This window comes from Centroberyx gerrardi, chromosome 21, assembly GCF_048128805.1.
Source record: "Centroberyx gerrardi isolate f3 chromosome 21, fCenGer3.hap1.cur.20231027, whole genome shotgun sequence".
Taxonomy (NCBI): Eukaryota; Metazoa; Chordata; class Actinopteri; order Beryciformes; family Berycidae; genus Centroberyx; species Centroberyx gerrardi.
This window is the reverse complement of record NC_136017.1, coordinates 7,547,048-7,568,252: the sequence shown is the minus strand read 5'-3', so window position 1 is coordinate 7,568,252 and position 21,205 is coordinate 7,547,048. Positions and strand designations below refer to the sequence as shown.

At 41.5% G+C, this 21,205-nt stretch overlaps 1 protein-coding gene across 4 annotated transcripts in view; it reads right to left on the bottom strand.

The window, feature by feature from the left end:
* The window catches only part of col18a1b (collagen type XVIII alpha 1 chain b), a 51,891-nt gene that overhangs the window by 8,524 nt on the left and 22,162 nt on the right, over positions 1-21,205 (bottom strand). For 2 of the 4 annotated variants that reach the window (XM_078291052.1, XM_078291048.1), the window contains exons 2-33: positions 16,617-17,158; positions 14,554-14,634; positions 14,356-14,415; positions 13,316-13,391; positions 12,039-12,095; positions 9,299-9,453; positions 9,175-9,192; positions 8,193-8,399; positions 8,069-8,095; positions 7,887-7,949; positions 7,588-7,680; positions 7,438-7,488; positions 7,219-7,350; positions 6,782-6,835; positions 6,497-6,541; positions 5,648-5,779; positions 5,093-5,158; positions 4,981-5,007; positions 4,300-4,398; positions 4,087-4,122; positions 3,638-3,724; positions 3,406-3,438; positions 3,266-3,301; positions 3,113-3,172; positions 2,611-2,688; positions 2,210-2,245; positions 2,051-2,104; positions 1,080-1,151; positions 862-927; positions 369-399; positions 213-266; positions 67-101 (exon numbers count right to left, since the gene is read on the bottom strand). In XM_078291052.1, coding sequence (XP_078147178.1) covers positions 67-101; positions 213-266; positions 369-399; positions 862-927; positions 1,080-1,151; positions 2,051-2,104; positions 2,210-2,245; positions 2,611-2,688; positions 3,113-3,172; positions 3,266-3,301; positions 3,406-3,438; positions 3,638-3,724; positions 4,087-4,122; positions 4,300-4,398; positions 4,981-5,007; positions 5,093-5,158; positions 5,648-5,779; positions 6,497-6,541; positions 6,782-6,835; positions 7,219-7,350; positions 7,438-7,488; positions 7,588-7,680; positions 7,887-7,949; positions 8,069-8,095; positions 8,193-8,399; positions 9,175-9,192; positions 9,299-9,453; positions 12,039-12,095; positions 13,316-13,391; positions 14,356-14,415; positions 14,554-14,634; positions 16,617-17,158 — 2,663 coding nt within the window. The remainder of the gene's footprint in view (positions 1-66; positions 102-212; positions 267-368; positions 400-861; positions 928-1,079; positions 1,152-2,050; positions 2,105-2,209; positions 2,246-2,610; positions 2,689-3,112; positions 3,173-3,265; positions 3,302-3,405; positions 3,439-3,637; positions 3,725-4,086; positions 4,123-4,299; positions 4,399-4,980; positions 5,008-5,092; positions 5,159-5,647; positions 5,780-6,496; positions 6,542-6,781; positions 6,836-7,218; positions 7,351-7,437; positions 7,489-7,587; positions 7,681-7,886; positions 7,950-8,068; positions 8,096-8,192; positions 8,400-9,174; positions 9,193-9,298; positions 9,454-12,038; positions 12,096-13,315; positions 13,392-14,355; positions 14,416-14,553; positions 14,635-16,616; positions 17,159-21,205) is intronic. The other 2 variants (XM_078291049.1, XM_078291050.1) reach the window with 2 other exon arrangements.

The following is a 21,205-nucleotide window of genomic DNA, read 5'->3' as shown; positions in this document are numbered from 1 at the left end:
AAATATTTTAACCATAATGACGTGTTTCAGTGGTTAGAAGTATTTGTCTCTAGAGTTGAGGCTTACCTTGAAGGCGTAAATGTCAAAGTTTGAGGTGAGACCTGGGACAGAAAACAAATGTGCTGCTGTGAATTTGTTTAAGAGCATGTGCTGAAAACATAAATTATTTTTCAGCGTTTTGTGTAAGCGCTGACAGAGGAACCGTTAACTACCTGGTATGCCGGGTATCCCTGGTGTTCCCCGATCACCTTTGTCTCCTTTAGAATCTGTAAAGAAACAGGAACAGCATATTAACTTAAGCATTGTGCTAATTTAAAACAATTTTACCCCCAATTCTTTATTCCAGTCACAATATGAAGTTAACTTACTGGGATAATATCTGGAGAATTCGTCATATCCCTGAAATCAAAAACGAAGATATTAGTACTGAGATTGGTTGTAACATCTGCAAATAAGTGTAGTAACACATGTAGGTTAATCCATACTGTAGTAACCCAAATACTCATATTTTCCACTCTTACAGTCTACTTAACATTATATATTATTGCCTCACTGTTTTGTTTTTATTGCTTACTTTATATTCTATTTTGTGCTCATATTCTATTTGTCTTTTTCCTTGCTGAATCCTATCACTTTTGCTGCTGCAACAACATAATTTACCAACCGGGATCAATACAGTTTCATCTTTTCTTATTACTAATGTATGTTTTGATCCATTCAAATGTTTCCATTGAGTCCATACTTGCCGAATCAATTTTTCTTTTATTCAACAGTCAGTAGGCGATCAGCTGTTAATCACTAAGTTAGGAGAAACTGATATTAAATGTTACAGTGTGGTAAATGTGTGACGTCTTTACTCACGCTGAACCTGTCGAGGGGAACAGGAGGTCCAGGGGGTCCAGGAGGGCCTGGTGGACCTGGAGCACCCTGGGATACAAGGCATATTGATTATTGATTGTTGTGTGTTCAGTGTGTTTTGATGGACTGATCATACAAGCTGCATGAGTTTTACAAATGGACCATGAAAAAGGGAAACACGACGTTTGATCTCTGATGAAAAAATGATCAGTGAGACTCACTGGGTATCCATATCCAGCTCCAGAGCCTGAGTCTCCCTTCTCTCCTCTGGCACCGTTCAGCCCGGGTCGGCCCTAAAACAAAACATCACATCACAGAATTACATTAAAGTAACGCCACTCACCAAAGACATTAATCATTTCATACAAAATTATGCTTAAAAATTATTTTATTGCAAGTGAAAGTAATTTACACTTTGGCCAAAAAAACAATAGTTCAGCAGGACTGCAACCATAGAAACACATGTAGCTAGTACTAGAACTGTAGTAGAAACGTAACCATGGCAATGTAAACAAATCCGATAAGATTCCCGTTCAGTCTCTAACCAGCGATGAAAAGTTTCATGCTCTCTGAATAAATTAAAAGTCAATGTGATTTGATTAGATGTGAAACGGGAAATAACAGACCTCCAGATGACTTCATCGGCCAATCAGAAATGAGTATTCAACAAAGCTGTGTAATAATTTACAATAACAACTAAAGGGATTTTCTAGTAACGTTCTGACAACTGTGTATCGTCTTAAGATCTGAACTTAGTCCTCCCAGCCATATTATTATTATTCTGATTATTACACTAGATCACCATAAAAGAACAGATTGGTGTTAAGGATTGGTGCAAATTTCTGGTATCGATTCAGACTCTAATTCTAATTCTATTCTTCACTCCTATAGAATAAACCAGAGGAAGCTGCATTAAGAATGCTGTGTATGCAGCACGCAAAAGTCTAAACTCACAACTTAAGACGTTTTATCTTAACCTAAAGCTAATTCACGCAAATTAAGATATCTGAATAATATTGCAAGAACACTAATAATAATAATAACATTTGCTCTGTCAAGTGCATTTTTGACATCCACAAGAAATGCACTTTAAACCGGTAAAACTTGACACTTTAAAGTGTTATGATGGGTTGGTGTGATGCATTTGTGCTGGAACACCATGTACAGTGATAAGTCGATGAAACCTACTCACCGGTCGGCCTGGAAGCCCGATCTCTCCCTTCTGACCAGCGGGACCAAACTGACCCTACGGAGGAAAAGGTTCACAGAGGTTTGTTAAGCCGATGTTCTGCTGTTAGCTTGTTGAATATGAACACAACGCTTCAAGAGAACAAGAGGATACGGTACGTACAGGAGGTCCCACAGGGCCGGGGGGGCCACTCTCTCCCTAGAAACAGACACACACATTAAATGGAAAAAGTCTAGATGTTTTGTGCATCATTTTATACATATTTCCCAGCAATTGAGCATGACATATTTGGTATCTTTGGAAACCCTGTAATCTTGACTAGAATTTAGAATAAAGTTCTGTGGGTTTGAACAAAGCTTGGCTGTGAAACTTGTCTGTAATGATGGACCCGAAGAAGTGCTAGGAAAAGAAATAAAACAAGTTGATTGGAAGTTTTTTAAGAGCAATGAGAGTGAGTAGAGGAGAGGGGATGTGTACAGTTTGAGGTATTACTGTAAAATGAAAAGGTGAATGCATCCTAATGTGAGGTCGTCTGGTCACTAATTAGGCGCTGAGCCCTTTACCGGCTGTCCTGCCAGCCCTCCCAGGTACATCGGTCTTCCATCAGGTCCCATGATGATGCCAGGCTCTCCTTTCTCTCCCTGAACAAAACATCCACAACAAACAGAAAGTTTCTAGTCATCAAATATTTGAAAAAATGTAAGAACTTCTCTTGAAAAATGATTGATAGCACTAAAGTAAAAACAATTAGGATACTTTTTTAAAGAAAAAGAGTTAATATAAGTTGAAAAATGACATTTTTACAGACTAGATCTCCTATATTTAGTCTAGTTTACATCCTATACATACTTCATATACATAATTCTTTACTATATCATAGACATACATCATATACCATACTACAATTTCAAAAAAATAAAATGATGGAACTTGTTGGATCGATTTTTCCCCAAATTGATATACAGTTTTCTTCAAATACAGCCTTACTAAAATGAAGAACAAGAACATGTTTTTTTTTAGAGTGTAAAATTCACAATTATTGAATGAAAAAGAGGATTCATCTACCTTAGCTGCATTTCCTGAAGGACCCGTCTCCCCTTTGTCTCCCTTTGGTCCCATGGGTCCCTACATCAACACATAAAACACTTAAATTCCCTCCAGTGTTTTTGTTTTGATTGTATTTTTCCAAACATGAGCTGCATGGACGAGGATACACACCGGGAATCCTGCTCTTCCTGGAATACCCTGTCCTCCCTGGAGAGGAGAGAACAATAACGCATGAAATATGCTAAAATAAGTGCTGGCAGAGTGAAGTTAATGGTGAGATGGGTTAGGGACCACAGGGTGTGTTCACTCACCTGCGACCCTTCGCTCCAAAAAACTTCGTTATACTACAGCAAGACAAAGTTAGGTCAGTTAGTAGGGAAGTGAATCACTGATCGAGCAAGTCAGTGATTGTTAGTTTATCTATAGACAAACATCCATTAATGAGTCATTTAGTGAGTGAGTGGTGCAGTTACAGTAGCAGGCTAGCATGTGGGTTATTTTCTGTGCAGGTGTGTGCAGGACAGGTGCGTTTCTGTGACTCACATCGCCTCCTGTCTGGTGGACGATCTGTCCTGGAGGTCCGGGAGGCCCTGGAGGTCCAGGTGGCCCGCCGTCTCGCCCCGGTGAACCCTGCGTCACAAACAGACACAAGATCAACAGGAAAAAGACTTCTAGTTTTGAAAATGCCACAACAAAGTGGTAAGAATGATGCATCATTCCCCCAAGTTTTGTCAAAATCCGATCAAAGATGGGATATCATACATAACAGATGGACGAACAAACAAACACACAAAAAAACCAGAAGGAAACTGACCAAACTGCAAAAAATGTCCGTCTTCACAAGTATGTTAATCTAGAAGTATTTTAATCGTATATTTGAAAAAGTTTAATTGAAACTGAAAAAAGTCAAGTTAAGTTAAGTTAAGTTAAGTTAAGTTAAGTTAAGTTGAAGTTAAGTTAAAGTTAAGTTAAAGTTAAAAAGGATTACTCACCGCCTCTCCTCTCTCTCCTCTGTCTCCCTTCTCACCCTAAAAATAGAGCATGAGAAGTTATCAATACCATGAAAAGAAACTGCTGTAATACTGGAATATGGTATATTGCTACTGGACTACAGTAAGTATTATAATGGTGTATTACTGACATATGGTTATAAGGTAAACAACTGCAACTGAACTACAAAACCCAGAGTTCAGCTGGCTTCCTACCCATTTCCCAGGGAATCCGTCCAGGCCCGGAACTCCAGGTGGGCCTCGTGGTCCTTCTGCTCCTTTATCTCCAGGGATGCCCGGGAAACCTGGTTTCCCCTAGAAATCATAATTCTAAAAATTACTAAAAAGTACACTCAGTGATGGAGTGGTAAATAAAAAGGAGGGTAAATTATGACCCACTTTCAATCATCATCATACGGAAAACAAACACCAATATAGACACACATGAACAATACTTTCAGAAAAGCATTAATTTATGCTTTTTTTCATCATATATAACTTACATCAGTTGAATATTACTTACATTGATGTACTGTATACTATGAATTTACATTATAAAGATACAGAATACAGAATATTCTGCAAATAAAGGAGGAGAGGTTAGGAGATAAGAAATAAGGTGGATTTACTCTATACTACATTCCTGATGATACTACTACACCAAATACTTCTACTACACCTACTACACCTACTACTACTACTACTACTACTACTACTACTATTACTGCTACTAGCAATAATAAACAATATTTGTATAGCACTTTTCTCAACAAGCGACAAAATGCTGTTAAATAAAATTAAGAAAACAATCATATTGACAAAACCAGTTAGAGAGACAGAGATGGATTGGCTGTGAGAGAGAGAGAGAGAGAGAGAGAGAGAGAGTGAGAGACTTACTGGCAGGCCTGCGATACCAGGTGGACCCTGCAACACACAACACAGGACAGCATGAGGCAGTGAACCTACTGTGATGTCACCTGTGGGTGAGAGAGAGGCAGTGATTGGGTACCTGTGGACCTTGTAGGCCTCTGATTCCAGGCACGCCATTGGTCACTCCAGATCCCTCCTGGTCACCCTGCAGAGAGAGGAGAGGGACTGTAAAATGGACAATGAACAAAGCAATTTCTAAAGGTGCGATCACACCTGCAGTTTGTTTTGTTTGGTCCAAACCATTGGTCCCAACAATTGTTCTTTGTTGCATTTTTGTATTTGCCCAATTACAAGTGAGCCAGGGCTTGTCAACAAAAGTCACATGACTCAGAAGTAGCTCATTTATTGGACAGTTTTGGTGACCTGGTTGTCATCCTGCCAGGTTAGAGATTTTGAAACAAATCTGATTCCAGTCCCTGTAACCTTGGCTAAGCAGGATGAACATGTCTGCATTCTTTCTTCATGCCAGCTAAGATAGTGATCCATATCCTTATACCCATAAAACCTTGTGTTTGGGGTAGTTTCCTATGGATAGTTTGGATTAAGTTCGAATGGCATTGTTCTCACCTGCCCAAACAAACCAAACTAAGAGTTCAAATAAACCGCTCCAAACATGCTTGGTACCCGTACTCACATAGCCAACTCTGTACGGCGGTCCCGGCGGCCCGGGCGGTCCCGCGGGCCCGACGGGTCCCATGGGACCCGGAAGCCCCGCCAGCCCTCCCTCTCCTGGCTGACCCGGCTGTCCTGGGTTACCGTGGGCACCCTGGGGTGACGAGGAAAAGCATGTGGGTGTTAAAGACCTGTGTCTCTCTGCTGGACTACACTCTTAAAAAGGGCCGACTACGTTGTTGTGTTGTTATTGACAGATGTCCTTTTTAAAGAGTGCGTATAAAACTAGATGCTTCTGGTGTTAGCACAAGCAGTAGGAGGATGAATGAGGAAAGTCTGAAGGCAAAAAAAGATGTGTGCAGAGTGCGGTAAAAGTTTTGTAGAGTTAAACGATCAAAAACACAAGAAAGTGAAGGTAAGCAGGTGACGATGAGGAGCAGCTGAAGATTCAAACAAACCATCAGTGCTTTGAAGTATTTGAAAAGGGATTAAAGGGATTCAAGAAATCTAACAAGCGAAGGAAATAACTCAGGTTTGAAAGCCTGGATTTTCATTCAAAGTTAGATTTGAAGAACAAACAAGTAGGGAAATGGGAACAGCTGAGTAGAAAAAATGGAATCACCAAAGCAGAGACCCAGTACCTGCGACCCATTAGACACCGGAGTGGAAGGGTTAAAGTAAGTCAGCAGACCGCTGAAGAAGCTGGAGCCCTGCGAGTCTTGCTGGAGGAGGGCAAACACGGAGGAGAAAATCGTGATTCACTGGCCTTGTGAAATAAATTTGACTTGACTTGACATCATTCATGCTTTTAAAAGACAAAGCCACAGCTTTCAGTTTGAAGTGAGGATAAAAATGAACTGGTTTGACTCACCTTTTCCCCAGCCGCTCCTGGAAGACCGAGCTCCCCGCAATCACCCTGGAGGGATGGGATGCATTGAAGAAAACATGAGAACAACATGATACATGCTACTTATCTTTCCCTCAACAGGACTCACAGGCAAGACCAAGCAGGAAAATGCAGGTTCAATAGAAAGAGTACAATCAGATCAACTGTAACTGGGCAGATCATCTATTGAGGCCGCAGTAGGCTTTGACCGGAAGGTTGCCGGGTCAAATCCCCTGACTGACTGAGATCTACTTCAAACTGCTTCCTCACCTTGGCTCCTGCTGGTCCAGGCAGACCTGGTCGGCCGAGGGGACCTGGGGGCCCCTGAAACAATTCACACAATCAGAGAATCAGTGAGACGGCCTGTACCGCACTTTGAGTTCATCTCAGTCGGCAAGCTAAACTGAGGCAACTAAGAAAGTCATACAGAATATCCTTTACAATGGAAAAATATCATTGAAAGAATGCTTGAAAGTCTGAAATCTTGAAGGGATTTGTGGTATTTTATTGAATTTTTAGTGCTCTAAGGCATGTTATTGCAGTATTGCAGTATTGGCAGTATTTTTGTATCTTGCAAGTTGTGCTCAAGTATTGTGATAATATCATACTGGATGCTGTTTGGTGATTCCAAACCTTATACACATTGCACCCTTAAAATTGCTATAATATTAGACAATTTCACAATCAAAGAAAGCAGAGAAACTCACTGGTAGACCGGGGGCTCCGTCCTGTCCTGGTGGTCCAGGAGGTCCGAAGGCTACCGGCCCGTTGGGTCCCATTGCCACTGATGTACCAGGGGGCCCAGGAGGGCCAGGGGGGCCTGGGAGGCCACGCAGACCCTGGACAACCACACACAAAATTAGAATTTTTGCTTCTTTTTGAGTTTAATATAACCCTATCAGATTTTTATACGATAATCAACGTACCCGCAATTTCTCCAGATCGGGGTATCCGGAGCCCTCCATGTCAACAAATGTCTAAAGAAACAAAATATGCAAAAGAAAATGACATGTGAGACTTGAAAAAAAATCTAACTGCTGTAAGAAGAGTGTGTTTGAAGAGCAGGCGGTGCGTACTGGGCGGTCACCTCCTGGACCAGTCCCAGGTCCAGGAGGTCCAGGAGGTCCTGGGGGGCCCCGGGGTCCTGGGTGACCCTCGCCTTGGTCGCCCTGGAAAGATCCAGAGGTCAAACATTATCATCCTGCACAAATCAATAGGATATTAAACCATAACAGTTCACCGTCTATTTCATCCGAACATTTCTCCGAAGTTTTGCATCAGAAGAAGTTCTGGTCCACATAATTTCCGTTGCTTTAATTTATGCGGACCTCAAATACATTAAAAATTTTTGCAGTTAATATAAAATGTTTTCTACCTTCAGCCCTTTAGTGCCAGGATTTCCTGGTGTTCCTGGGAAACCTCGAGGCCCAGCGGGACCCTGGGAATGGAAGCCAAAAACAAAATGAAAGCAGTGTTTTTTACAGCTAAGAGACCGCAACTAATTATGTTTTTATCTAAATATCTAAATCTAATGAATAAAAAACAATACAAACTTACAGCTTTTCCATCCTCTCCTGGATCGCCCTGAGGGATAACGCAACATCAGTGAGTAACTCTTATCTTAAAAAAGTGGAATATTTGCAGAATTCAGGATTTAGCCTCATCTGTCTCTGGTACTCACAGCCTCCCCCTCGGGTCCCGGGGGTCCCGCGGGCCCCTCTATCCCCGGCGGTCCCATCGGCCCTGGGGGTCCAGACACCTGCTGAACCACGGAGCCGTCCCCAAGCCGGACCACCTGAGCTGCGGGTCCCGGAGAACCGGGGGGCCCCGCGGGCCCAGGAGGCCCCCGGTCCCCTTTATTACCAGGGTATCCAAACCCTGAACTGCCCTGGTGAGAGAGAGGAGGGAATTAACAAGTGAGCAAAGATATTCAGTTTGAGAATGGACTGAAAAATTAACTGTCAGCTGGTTAGAGTGACATCACACCTACAGTTTGTTTTCTTTGGTCTCTCAACCACAGTGGAAATGTTTGTTGCATCTTTGTGTTTGGTTCATTTAGTTTCAAGATGCCCAAATACAAGTGAACCAGAGCTTGTAAACAAAAGTCACATGACTCACAAGCAGCTTGTTTATTGGACAAAGTTTTGGTCACCTGTCATCCTGCAGGTTAGAGAGTTTGAAACAAATCTAATTCCATAACTTTAGCTCAGCATGATGCACTTGTCTGCACTATTTTCTGTTATTTACCTTCTCTGATGTTCATACCAGGTAAGAATACATGAAGAAATAGCTGAATATGAGCTGAATATGATTTTGTTATGCTTGGCTTTCCAAGCATGAAGAACTTCTGACTCTCAGATGTCAACATCCATCTCCTTCTACACTTAAAACTGAGCGCGGTTTGGAGTCAGATCCTGTTTGAGTGATTGATTGAATTTATTATGGGCAAAAAAACGAATCAAACATGTTGAAAGACTTAGCTGAGCTGTTTCAGATTATGTTCTCAGTCCTAGTGAACTGCACCACAGAGGAGGGAGGAGGGAGAGACACATTTCACACTTTTGATGCAGTTATTTGGTGGGAACCCAAGTTGAAATGGCATTGTTCTCAATAAACTGAACTAAAGGTGTAAACACTCCAGAGTTTGAATAAAGTTAGCATACCTTTGTGCCTTTGTCACCCTGAAATAAGAAAATAAGACAATCATATTTCAGTTATCTGTCTGTTGCAGTTCATGCATCTCAATCCGAATGCCCATTCATGCACACAAACATGCAGATGTTCTACCTTCTGTCCTCGTTCTCCACCTTGTGAGGAGGAACTGGAACCGGAGCCGGAGCCGGAGCTGGAACCCGAATCTCCTTTGGGCCCTGCGGGGCCTCTGTCCCCCGCGCTGCCTTTGTCCCCTCTGTCCCCTTTATCTCCTTTAGCACCGGTGGAACCTGGAGGACAAGCAGTATTTTTCACGGGGTTGGCTCGGGATTCAGTAATACATCACACAATTTTGGAATGATGCGTCAATATCACATGATTATTAACAATGCTTAAATTTGGCTTATTTTAAATTTAACACCTATTTTGTGTATTTAAAAAACTAAAGAGGGTAAAACCTTAATGAATCAAAGACACTTAACTCTTAAAAAATTACAAAAAAACCTTAAAACCTTGATTTCTCTTGGCTAATGTATTGCTAAATACTTAAAAAGATGCTTACAATGCTTATTGTTTTGCAATGCCTTAGCAATGCAAAGATTTTCTAAGAGTTGAGTTTTTGAAGACTTGCCCTTTTCACTTTTTTTTTTTTAACCTGTATAGATGCAACACTGTCTATAACTGTATATAACTATAAGGTAACACTTTACAATGGCCTCTCTAATACATAATATACTTACAACAGTGTAACACACCATCCAAATGGCTTCAATAAACACCATTGTAAGAAAACATTATGTATTAGTGACATTTTCATCAAGTACCTGCACAGTAAAACTACTGTCTACTTGCAGTACTTTTCCACAGGTTCATACACAGGTTAACACACTGGATTAAGGCCATTGTAAAGTAAAGTGTTGGCTTTGAAGCGATGGCAGCAGTCTTCCTCTGTGCTTCGTGGTTGAAGCACATATTTCATGCACTTTAAGAAAGAATCACTCACTTAAACATTTTGGAATGTCACTGGAAATATATTCAGTTAGATTTGAATATTATTGATGAAAATGTCCCTTTAATGATCCAGGCTGTGAACGGGCCTGTGGAGGCACGTGTGCTCACTCCAATTTCTGCTTTAAGGCTGTTAATGAAAGGCGACTTAATGGTGTTCAAGCAAAGGATGTTCTTGAAAAAAGCCCCTAGAAAAGTGTTTGAAAGTCTGAAAGGCTTTTAATTTTATCTAGCACTTGATTTGTGGCCTTGACAGAAGATAAAATTTACTAAGTACAGTTGATTTTGGCATTTATATAATATCATATGAGCTTTTTGCTGATGTTAATTAAAGCTAAAATTGAGTCAAAGTCAAATGAAAGTGAAACAAAAAATATAAATTGGCACATATTATTAGTATCGTAATAATCATATTGGGATCTTTCTCAAACCACTGAGCACAACTTTGACCCCATTTGTGCATGAACCTGGTCAAATTGATCCAGTGAGGAACATCAGCATCATCACTCCAGTCATCATTATCATCACCACCACCCTCACCACCACATTCATAACATGTAATCATCATGAGGATCATAACAGCAATCATTAAAACTAGAAAGCACAGAACGGCCACTCTGAAAACAGAAAGCCTGAAATGAAATGAAAAAGAGAGAAACTGAGTAAAATGCAAAAGGAGATCTTGTGTTCTCATCAGTATTGAGATGAATGTGGATACAAGGTGACTCTGGCTGTATTTCTATGGTAGTTTGACTTCTTTCCCTCAGTTGGCTTATATACCACCTGGTGGAGTTGACAGGCACGGCTCGGTCAGTAGAAGCAGTGTAGCAGAACGTCCTGTAGAGGGCGCTATTGTATAAGGAATACCTATTATCCCTTGTTTCTGAATGGTACTCCTCTGCAGTTCCTCTCCATATATAGATGTACACATACTTAAACCCATCCAACACCATACTCCATGTCTTTGTCCATAAAGCATCTAGTGAAACTGTATATGTATATGTTTTTATTAGTATGTTTTATTTTGTATTCATGAATTTGTATTAATTCAAGTGTTTTAATATAGAACTTAATGTAAAAGAAATCCAAATAAAAGAAAGAAATGCCTTTAGATCTGCTACCAGCTGGCAGTAGATAATACAGAAGATAACAGCAGGAGGTTGCTGGTTTGACTCCCAGAACCCATCAGGAACATGTGGAGGTGCCCCTGTGCAAGGCACTTAACCCCCCCAAAATGCCCCAGTAGAGACTTTGGTTGTACTGGGCAACTCTTAGGTGTGAATGTCTGTAACTGTATGAATGTGAAGCAGGGCGTTGCTGGAAAATTGACTTTCCCTGGATAAATAAATGTTAAAGAACTTAAAAAAAAATGCCAGTTATACGGAAATATTCCAAGTGGGACAGTGTTTACCCAAGATAAACTGAAGAAAGAGAATTGGGGTGCTTGCACTTCCAGCTTCTCCAAGGACGATTCATGATGGATCAACATATCGTCAACTTTTCACTAAATCCATCTTGTTTTCAGCTTGACCGACATTTGACTTTATGGAAGTGATTTTAAAAGGCTTTCATAAGACCTAAAGGTGGCAGAATCCCCTCAACCCACAGAGAAGCATGGACTCCTTCAAGGGAAGTTAAAACATTGAAAACCACGAAGACGGGAGTTACGAGGTTTTCCACACGAAGCGGCCACGGATTGCACTGGAACAACGAGATGCCAACCGCCCTCCACCAACATGCCCACAGCCCACAGCTCCATGCCGAGTGCCACGCTCCACTCAGCATGATGACACACCGTATTATTGCACAACGCTCGTTCTATGCTGTGATAGGACGGCCAGGATCCCTTTCCCACCCAGCCACCCACCTCTTGGACCCGGCGATCCAGGCCTGAACTCCACCGAAGGCTGATGATGCCTGGCGTCTAAAGTCAACACAGATGCAACACAAACACAACTTTACCTCGGTTGCCTTTCAGCGGCTGCATGAAGGCTGCAAGTGTCGGCTTGCAGAGCGAGGCTTGTAACGCCTTGTTAATGTCTGTCTGAATGTCTTATGATGGACGAAGAAAAGCGTTCTTGCTTCAGAGCAACAATTGGGCAAGGGTGGAAGTTTTTTACATTTACGTTACTGTAATTGAGTAGCTTTTTTTGTGTACTTTCTTTTTTGAGTAAGTCAGTAATTTTACTTTTACTTAAGTATGTTTTCACTTAAGTATCGTATACTTCACTACATTTTAAATCACATCCATTACAGAGTAAAATTTTGTGTCTATCAGCATCAGAAACTGGACCATCATAAATTGAAAAACTGTGGAGCCGTTAACAGTGAGAAGAGAAATCTGGCATTACTTTGTGCGCTTTATTTTGTAATTTCTAAATTCTCCAATTAAAAGAATCCAGTTTCAACTCTGTCCTTTCATTCTTTTAGAGTCGCATGGGAAAAAAATCACATCTAACTGCTCTCTTTTCTGAGAAGTAACTTTTACTCTGAGGACATTTTAAATGAGCTATTTTTTACTTTTACTTCAGTAGATTTTTACACCAGTACTGTTACATCTACTTAGGTAAAATATCAGCAAAGTAACAATACTTGAGTAGGATATTTTTGTACTCTTTCCACCACTGCATTTGGGCTTTATATTTTGACATTTCACTCATCCAAGTCTATGGCTATAAACATACTGTAAACATGACTTTAAAGCCAGAACTGTATTTCAGACAGTTTCCCTTTAATCTTGTGAGCCAGTTGTCTTTAAAGTTGTTTGCGAGGCTGATTTCTATACAACAATATCAATATGTCACTGGGGAAAAATGTGTTACATCCTTTAGTGTCCACTGGAGGGAGCTAGAGAGCTTGACTTCACCCTGGCGTGCTGAAACTCCCTGGCAAAACCCCCCAGACTTTCAAGCCCAGACAAGCGCTATAATGTGCATATTTCTAACACAAATGACTTCACAGCTATTCTGGGAAGATTTTCTGGCAATGGCTGCTGTATGATTAAAAACTGCCATTACAAGTTCCCCCACTGTTTTTTTTCTGTTGCTGTGATGAGTATCTTGGCAGTGGTGCGTGCTTATAGGTGAATCTTTGGAGATTTGCAGTCGTTAAGAGATTTCACCGCTGGTAATGAAGCGCTCCTACCTCCTTCTGTGAGTCTGGTTCCCTGTGAAGATGTCAGTGGGGGTTCTGGCACCGGCTGCAGGGACGCAGGGGTGGTCTAGAATAGAATAGAATAGAATAGAATAGAATAGAATGGTTGAAAACATCTGCAGCCACTTTACCCCTTGATTTTTCAACTGCCAGCATAGATTCCCAGTGTTAATCTTCCATATTAGATGATTGCACTGATTTGTTTTTACCTGTCAGTGGTTCTCAACCTGTAACTAGGGTTCAACTGATATGAGGTTTTTGATGTCTGATACTGATATTTTTGTACTGAAGCTGCTGATATGTTGTGCCATATTCAAAATCTTTAAATTTTTCAATTTCTCAATTTTGGAAAAGTCTCCAGTGTTTACGCCCAGACTTTTATTCTCATCAGGGTGGGAAAGCCTCTGAAACGGCATTTATACCATCATGGGACACTAAAACTCTCCATTGAAATCCATATTACTATAATTCTTTTGGGGTTAGCAGCTCTTTATAGCAGGGGAACCCACTTGCTACCTTTAAATGAAGAATTAACTTGTAAATGAGTAAATGAATTGATAAAATGTGCAAAGAAAACGACAGGTTTTCCAGACATTTAATAAAAAGCCAATAACAACCCTAGCTGCAACCCATCAGATGGTCACAAGGTGATTATAGATGTTTTATGTAATGTAGAAAAAAAATACATATCTAATCTACACATTTACTGTATTATCATGTTTTTAATCCTTGTGATGAAAGTCTTTTTCTTGTGAACCGCTGAATATTTGCAGCCTCTAGGCTTCTTCCAACAATTAATCACTGAAACAGCCTGAAAGGGGAAAATATAAATCATTATTTGGAATCAAAGATCACCATTCTGATGATTCACGCCTGCATTAGGGGAGTTGTGAGTCACTTTGATTTGGGGTTTTGACCACTGCACTTACATCCTCATTCATGTACTTTAATATTAAATTACTGCTGAAGGTCATACTGTACAGATTTGAAAGTTGGTCGAAGTGAAAAGACAAACTGATGATGATAAAGACCTTCACAGTGTGACTGGTCTGTCTCCTCTCTCCATCACCACTGCCAAAGTCTCCAGACGCCTGAGAGAGAGAGAGAGAGAGAGAGAGAGAGAGAGAGAGAGAGAGAGAGAGAGAGAGGGAGAGAGAGAAACATTCGATAACAGTATTTTGACAGTGAAGCTCACCTTTGAATGAAATATCAAATACACAAATACTCACAGCGTCAGAATCGTCCTCATCGTCGCACAAACGCTCCGCTGCCCGAGGGTTTCCCACCACTTTCAGCTCTGCGATTTCACCCTACACACACACACACACACACACACACACACAGTGAATGAGTTTTTTCACTAAGTGACAAAAACTCACAGTAGTTAACTCTTATCTTCCATTGCTCGCGATCAGTCGTGACATATGTTTTCCCCTGAAGCCTCCGAAGAGATGGAAAGTATGAGAGAGGCAGAGAAGTGACTCATGCCGCAGCAGAGTATTGTGTCAGCTGCCTTCGCCCCTCTGTCCCGGGACGATCTTCTTAATCTCATTCTGCATGGGCCCATGTTCCTACACCATGCGCAGCGGAGCCTGCTGCTAAACACCACACAGGCGGTTTGGGCTCCAGGTGGACTTTAATGACGCTTGACCAGTGAGAATATTCTAAACTGAGGCTTTTGTAACACTTCCACTTAAAAAAGAAAATTCAAGTCGCACACTCTACTCTTTTCTTTTAGTTAAATGCTTTATTTATCCCGTTTATCCCAAAAGTTTGGTGGAATAAAACACGAAACTAAGAGAAAAGAGAGGAGTGTGTGACTTGAATTTTCTCTATCAGTGAGAATACCCTGCCATAGAGAATAAGGCTTAGAAAGGTATCAAATGATAGAATAGAATAGAATAGAATAGAATAGCACCCAGAACTGCAAACCCTTTTCATTTGGGGCTTCAAACAATCTTAAATTCGCCAAAAAAAGTATTTGGGCGAATTTGGATTTGGACTTTTAATGAACATGACTCCCCACTTTTCCCAACTTCAAAGCCCATGTGACCATCACATGTGGTCAGCTGGGTCACTGACTGGGTGCAGGCCAAGGGTCAGGGGTCAAAGGTGAGAGAGGTGAAGTAATAGTTTCACAGGGAGAGGGAGGGTTGAGTCTGCCTGCCTGCCCTGCTGCCAGTGACCCAGACACAAAACCTGCGGTGAGATGCCTCAGGGAGAAATTAAAAGAGGGATTTAACCCAAGGTAGAGGTTAGGTTAACAAATGCACAGACATTCAAGCACATACCACACACACACACACACACACACACACACACACACACACACACACACACACACTCACACCTGCTCTTTTAGCACACAGTGTACTATTCTGACTTTTCCATGCCCCCTGGGAGATATTTGGATGAGGATTCCTTTCTGTTTTTCACTCATCTCTGTCTGTGTTTAGAAATATGACCAGGAAATATCTTCTCTTCAGCGCTGGAGCATTTCCTCTCTCGGTGCTCTTCAGTTTTACGGTTAGATAATTGACTTCTCTCCCAAGAGCTAGTTTGGCAAAAAAACCCTCATTGTTCAGTATCTCTAAAATACAAGAGGATCCAATCTGTAAAAGTGATCATTTTGTTCACCAAAGACATGTTATCTTACGAGTTACGACTATACTTTAGTAAGTACACAATGAGTTTAAATATTTGCTACTGAGGTAGGTAGTGTAGTAGGTGACAATTTTTCCCAATGGTTGATACCTTATTTTGGAATGAAATTAATTTGACTGTACAAAATGTGGCCACCTTTTCAGCTGAAAATGGTAGGTAGTATTTAATTTAAGAGTTAAAGAAAACACTCTTAGAAATGAAGTGTAATTTTCATCAAATCCATGTATCTAGTTTGGGACAACATCAATTTTGTGTTACTTTTCTACACATTTGAGCACATTAAAGCTGCACTAGGTACCTTCACTCTTTGGCGGCCCCATGTGGCAGCAGGAGATCACTGCTTGAATTTGAAGTACTTCATTACCCAGAACCTCATTATCCTTTCAAAACCCATTGGATAATATAAAAATACACTGTCATGAAGCTAACAAGGCTGCTTTTCATAGATAATGCAGTTGTCCTTTGTCCTAAACACTTGACACTTGAATGTGCATAACAAAATTAGACCTCCTTATTACAAACAGTGAAAGAAAAACACGCAAATAAACACGATTCAGGTAAATACTCTTGATAATGGTCCACAACAAAGATTCATGCTTCATACATTCATTTGTAAATCATACATTACCTGGAACTTATCAGGGTCGGCTCCTCCCGCCTGACCCACAAAGATCCCCGCCCCGCTGTCCAGGTCCATGTCATCCGGCGAGCGCTCGAACTTCACCACCTGAGGCTCCGAGTCGCAGCCCTGGTAGAAAGTCACTTGGTCCTCGAAGACGGACAGGGAGAAGCGGCTCCAGCTGTCCTCCAGGCTCGGCATTTCGAAGCTGGCCGCCTCGTACGAGGCCTCCGAGTCGGGCTCGGTGTAGAAGAACTGCACCCTCCGGCGGCCGGACCGCGCCTCGCTCAGCTTGACGCCGACGTACATGAACCTCTGGGAGCCGTCGGTGATGGAGAAGAGGACGGAGGCGGCGGGGGTGGAGGGCTTGACGTGGAAGAGGAGGGAGAAGTGGCGGTAGAAGGGGTTGGGGACGTGGGCTAGAGCCGGCTGGCCCCACGCCGCCGCCGGGGTGAAGAGGTACGCCGCGGTGCCGCCCGGCCCGTACAGCCTGGTGATCTCATCCGGCGGCGGGTCTCCGATTAGCTGCAGCAGAGAGATGCCGCTGTCCTCTGCAAGGGGAGGAGAGAGAGGAAATCAAGATTCACAGGCAGGGAGATGATGGTGCTTTTTTAAAAATCAGACTATGGACTGACGTTGCCTTCAAGTGCTGTCGTAAATACCAAATTTATGAGTTGCATGTAACTGATTTAAACAATGATGTAGGTTCACTTATTACTGTATGTTATATAGTAAATAACTGTTATTGCTGCATGTTTCTATTTTCACTCTTTGTTCAACTTCAAGTCAACCTGTACTCCTAAAGTAAAACATCAGCTGACCAAAAAATATTTTTGTTATGGGGTCTATTTTGCAATAATTTCTGACCAAAAGCACTTGAATGCACAACAAGTCATATTTACGTTTTACAGTCTCAGAATTAGGAGTTTACGAGGTGCACTTGAAGGCAGCACGACTTCCCAAGCTGTCGGTTTGAAGCACAGAAATGATCAGCAAAGTTCTTGAAGTTATTAATGGTTCTTTGTGTTCAGTTTATAAACTGTGACCACAGGATTGATGTTATTTGGATGACAGGCCATCTGCAATGCTTTAACAGTCTATGTGAACATACAGTAACTCTCCACAGGAGTGCGGAGTTGCCAGTAGACAAATTAGCTATTTCTCATATTGTAGCCAGATGAAGTTATGTCAGTTTTTTTTTCCAATTAGGTTAAGAGGAAGTTTAAAGATTTTAAGACCAAATTCAAGATTAAATGAACTTGTTAGGATGCATTAGTTTTACAGTGCAGGAAGTGCAGAAAGTTAGAAAACCCCTTTCAATCAGTGAGCCTCACCAACTAACTGAACCATGATAAGAGCCTCTGGTCATAATGTGCTGGAACAACAAACCCTAAACCACACTGAGCCTCCGGGTCAAATGGTAAACCGCAGACCTCAATGTGTAAATCAGCATACTGCTGACTCCAGTCCAGTTCATTAACCACAAGTGGTTTCACTAATGTTGGATTCCTGTTTTCTACAAATTCAGTGTCTCTGAGACAGAGGGAGTGGGTCAAATTAATGGAAAAACTGCTGATAATTCAGTTCCCATAGACCGAAATAGCCTGAAGGGAATTGAGCAGCAGCTATGAGACCATTAACTTCACATGAATCGGCTTCACAAGGGAGCCAGCCTCTATGTTGCTCGACACGGCGCTCTCTTGAGGGTGGCCTGTCACAGCAGATTCATAACGAGGGAGTTTTTTTGTTGAGAGAAGCTAACCACAAAGTCCGATCTGTGCATTAAAGGGTCACACAGATCAGCGATTATGGGGATTTCCCAAGCCTTCCGAACGATGTGAAAGTATTGTATATAGCCTGTTAAGTGTAAGTGTAAGGGTTCAGTCAGGGAGGGCAGAGGAAGACATAACTCACTTAGAGAAAGGGCAACCGACCTTAAGTGAGACATGCCTGCAGGACAGACAGCTCACTTTATTGTACATCATTCATAATGACGACTTGACTCTGAAAATCACTAGCCTCTTTCATTATTTTACCAGCCAAATATAAACTAGGAAAACATTCAGACTACACCAAACACCTGCCGAAGAAGCCTGTAGAGGAGATTTCCACCAATTATGTTGCTTAGTTTGACTTCAAATGAACTGGTTTGACAAACTTACCAGCCAGAACCAAAAATAGCAGCAGTTCCATCTACTTCTAATTTCCCTTCTGACTCGAAATGCTTAACCAAGAAACTCAATTTGTACAGTAATTACAAGGCACTTTGTGTGTTCATTAAAAATAGGCTTACTTTCCACATAATTAAGTATAAAATATTGTATATGCAGCCCTACATGCAGTATGGAGTGATTAATTAGTTTAAACCGCTTTCCTATTCAAAGTAAATGGATTGCATGTCCAAAATTAACTAAAACATTGCAAGATTGTCAACTTTATTGAATGCAATCCCATTCCTTTGGATAGACATTTTGTATAAAGATTACCTACTGACTAGAGCGCAGTGTTTGGCTACAAATGAAGTTTCAACAACTGTCCATTAGGAAAACAGACGTCTCCCTGAAGTCAAAATCTGAATGCTACAGTATCTTATCAGGAGAGTTTTCCCTCACAGCCAGAACCTTTTACCTGACAGTTACAGGATGAGAAGACACATTATGTTGAGCAAGAATCTGCCATGGAAAGCTATTTATGGGATAATCAGTTTATAACTAACTGTGTCTGCACACTGCACAGCAAGCAACTTTCACATCTGCACTAACCAACCCAAAACTGGCTGGGGATAATCCTAAACACATGTTTTCTCACACCCACACCCACACACACACACACACACACACACACACTCACTCTCCCATAATCAGTGTTGCTACGTCATCTAGACATCAGCTACAGTTTAGCATGGATCCTGTGGGATTTCAGCCAATTAGAGACAGAGAGTGGCATGCAGGCTGGTCAACTTCCCACTGAGGGCACCTGCTATTGGTTAATCTCACATGACATCATGGCTGATCCAGCTGTGGCCCAAAGCACAAATCAGGTGGGTAAAATCTTGATTAAATGTAAAATTAAACGTTTGAAGTGATGAATACAACTGAAGAAAATCCCACACTGCTCTTGCTCAGCACCATGTGAATATTTCTAACCTGTATCTGTTTTTTTTAAGCATCTCCTACTGTTGGCCACTGAACAGTCCAACTGGCAAGTAACTGTTGAGATGCCCATGGGAGAGCTTTTCTCATTCACATTTCCCAGCCATTCTGGGGTTCATATTGGCAAACTTTTGTTTTACAAGCCCCCATCTGTAACCTTAATGCCAACTCCTCTAGTTCTCTATCAGGGCTACAACCTCACACTCAGCCTTGGAATGGATTATTCTAGTTCTGTGAGCCAAAAGGCGAAAGCATGAATTAGGCCTGCATCAGTTTTCACAAGATCATGATCCTTAGTTTGATGTTTATCGTGTGGCAAAGTGCAAAAAAGTGCAAAGTGGAGTGTTTTGGCCTTCAACAATGCAGACCTTTCTTTCTAAATAAAGGAACTAAATACAGGTGAGTGAGTCACATGGGCAGGTTGAGACTCTTCACTTTAGTCTGAGCTCTGAGGGCCAAACATCTCTTGCTCTGATGCTATGAATGAAGGAGCCAGTGTAGGGGAAAGTTACTTTTTACTTACTTGTTACTTGTTTTAAAAGTAACTCGTTAGAGTACTTTTGCGTTACCCACTTCAAATACATGTCGTAGAAATATGTGACAATGTGTGTTGACGTTTGTTGTTTTAAAAAGTTTTAAAACAATTAAGTCATTCTCATTTACATCAAGCATACTAGATTGAATTTTTTCAGTTAGCAGCAGTTTGTCTGTACAAGATGCCACCGGATTTTCACTTTTTTCTACTTTTTTTTTCTAAAATGTGCTCTAACAAAACATGAAAAACAAAACAAAAAAGTGTAAGAAAACGTGACAACACTCTAATTTTAAAAGGTGAATAATAACAGATTACTAGAACTAAAAACTAACGCTTTAAGTTACTATTTACCACAAAAAAGTAATTATTCTGCTACTCCCCATCCCATCACTACCCACGAGACTTCACTTTAACCACTGTGCCAAAGTCAGTGATCAGCTGTTCCCTCGCCACACTGCCCTGGCTGTCTGCCGACGGACAGATGGAAGCTGGCATAACTTGCAGACGTGGGAACCGTGCTTCCAAATCAATAGTCATATTAACCCAGATGGCTGGCTGTGGCTTCCTGCCCTGCTCCTGTCTCTCCATCCAACACGTCTCCCTTTCTCCATGCTAGCAGGATCCGTCACATGGAGGGGAAACGCGCTGTACTGTGTCACGGCCCTGCAGGCGTTGGCAAAAAAAGACGATCTTATGTATTCTGTTACAGAGGATTATTGAAGGAGAGTGTCTACATTTCCCGACATGTAACCCACAGGGAATTCAACGCCTATATCACGGGTGATATGAGAAAGAGAGAGAGAGAGGGAGAGAGAGAGAGAGAGAGGTGTAGAAAGACAGAGATAAAAAAGATAGATAGACAGACAGATGGACAGACAGAGGAAGGAAACACGTGTCAGATGTCCATGGGA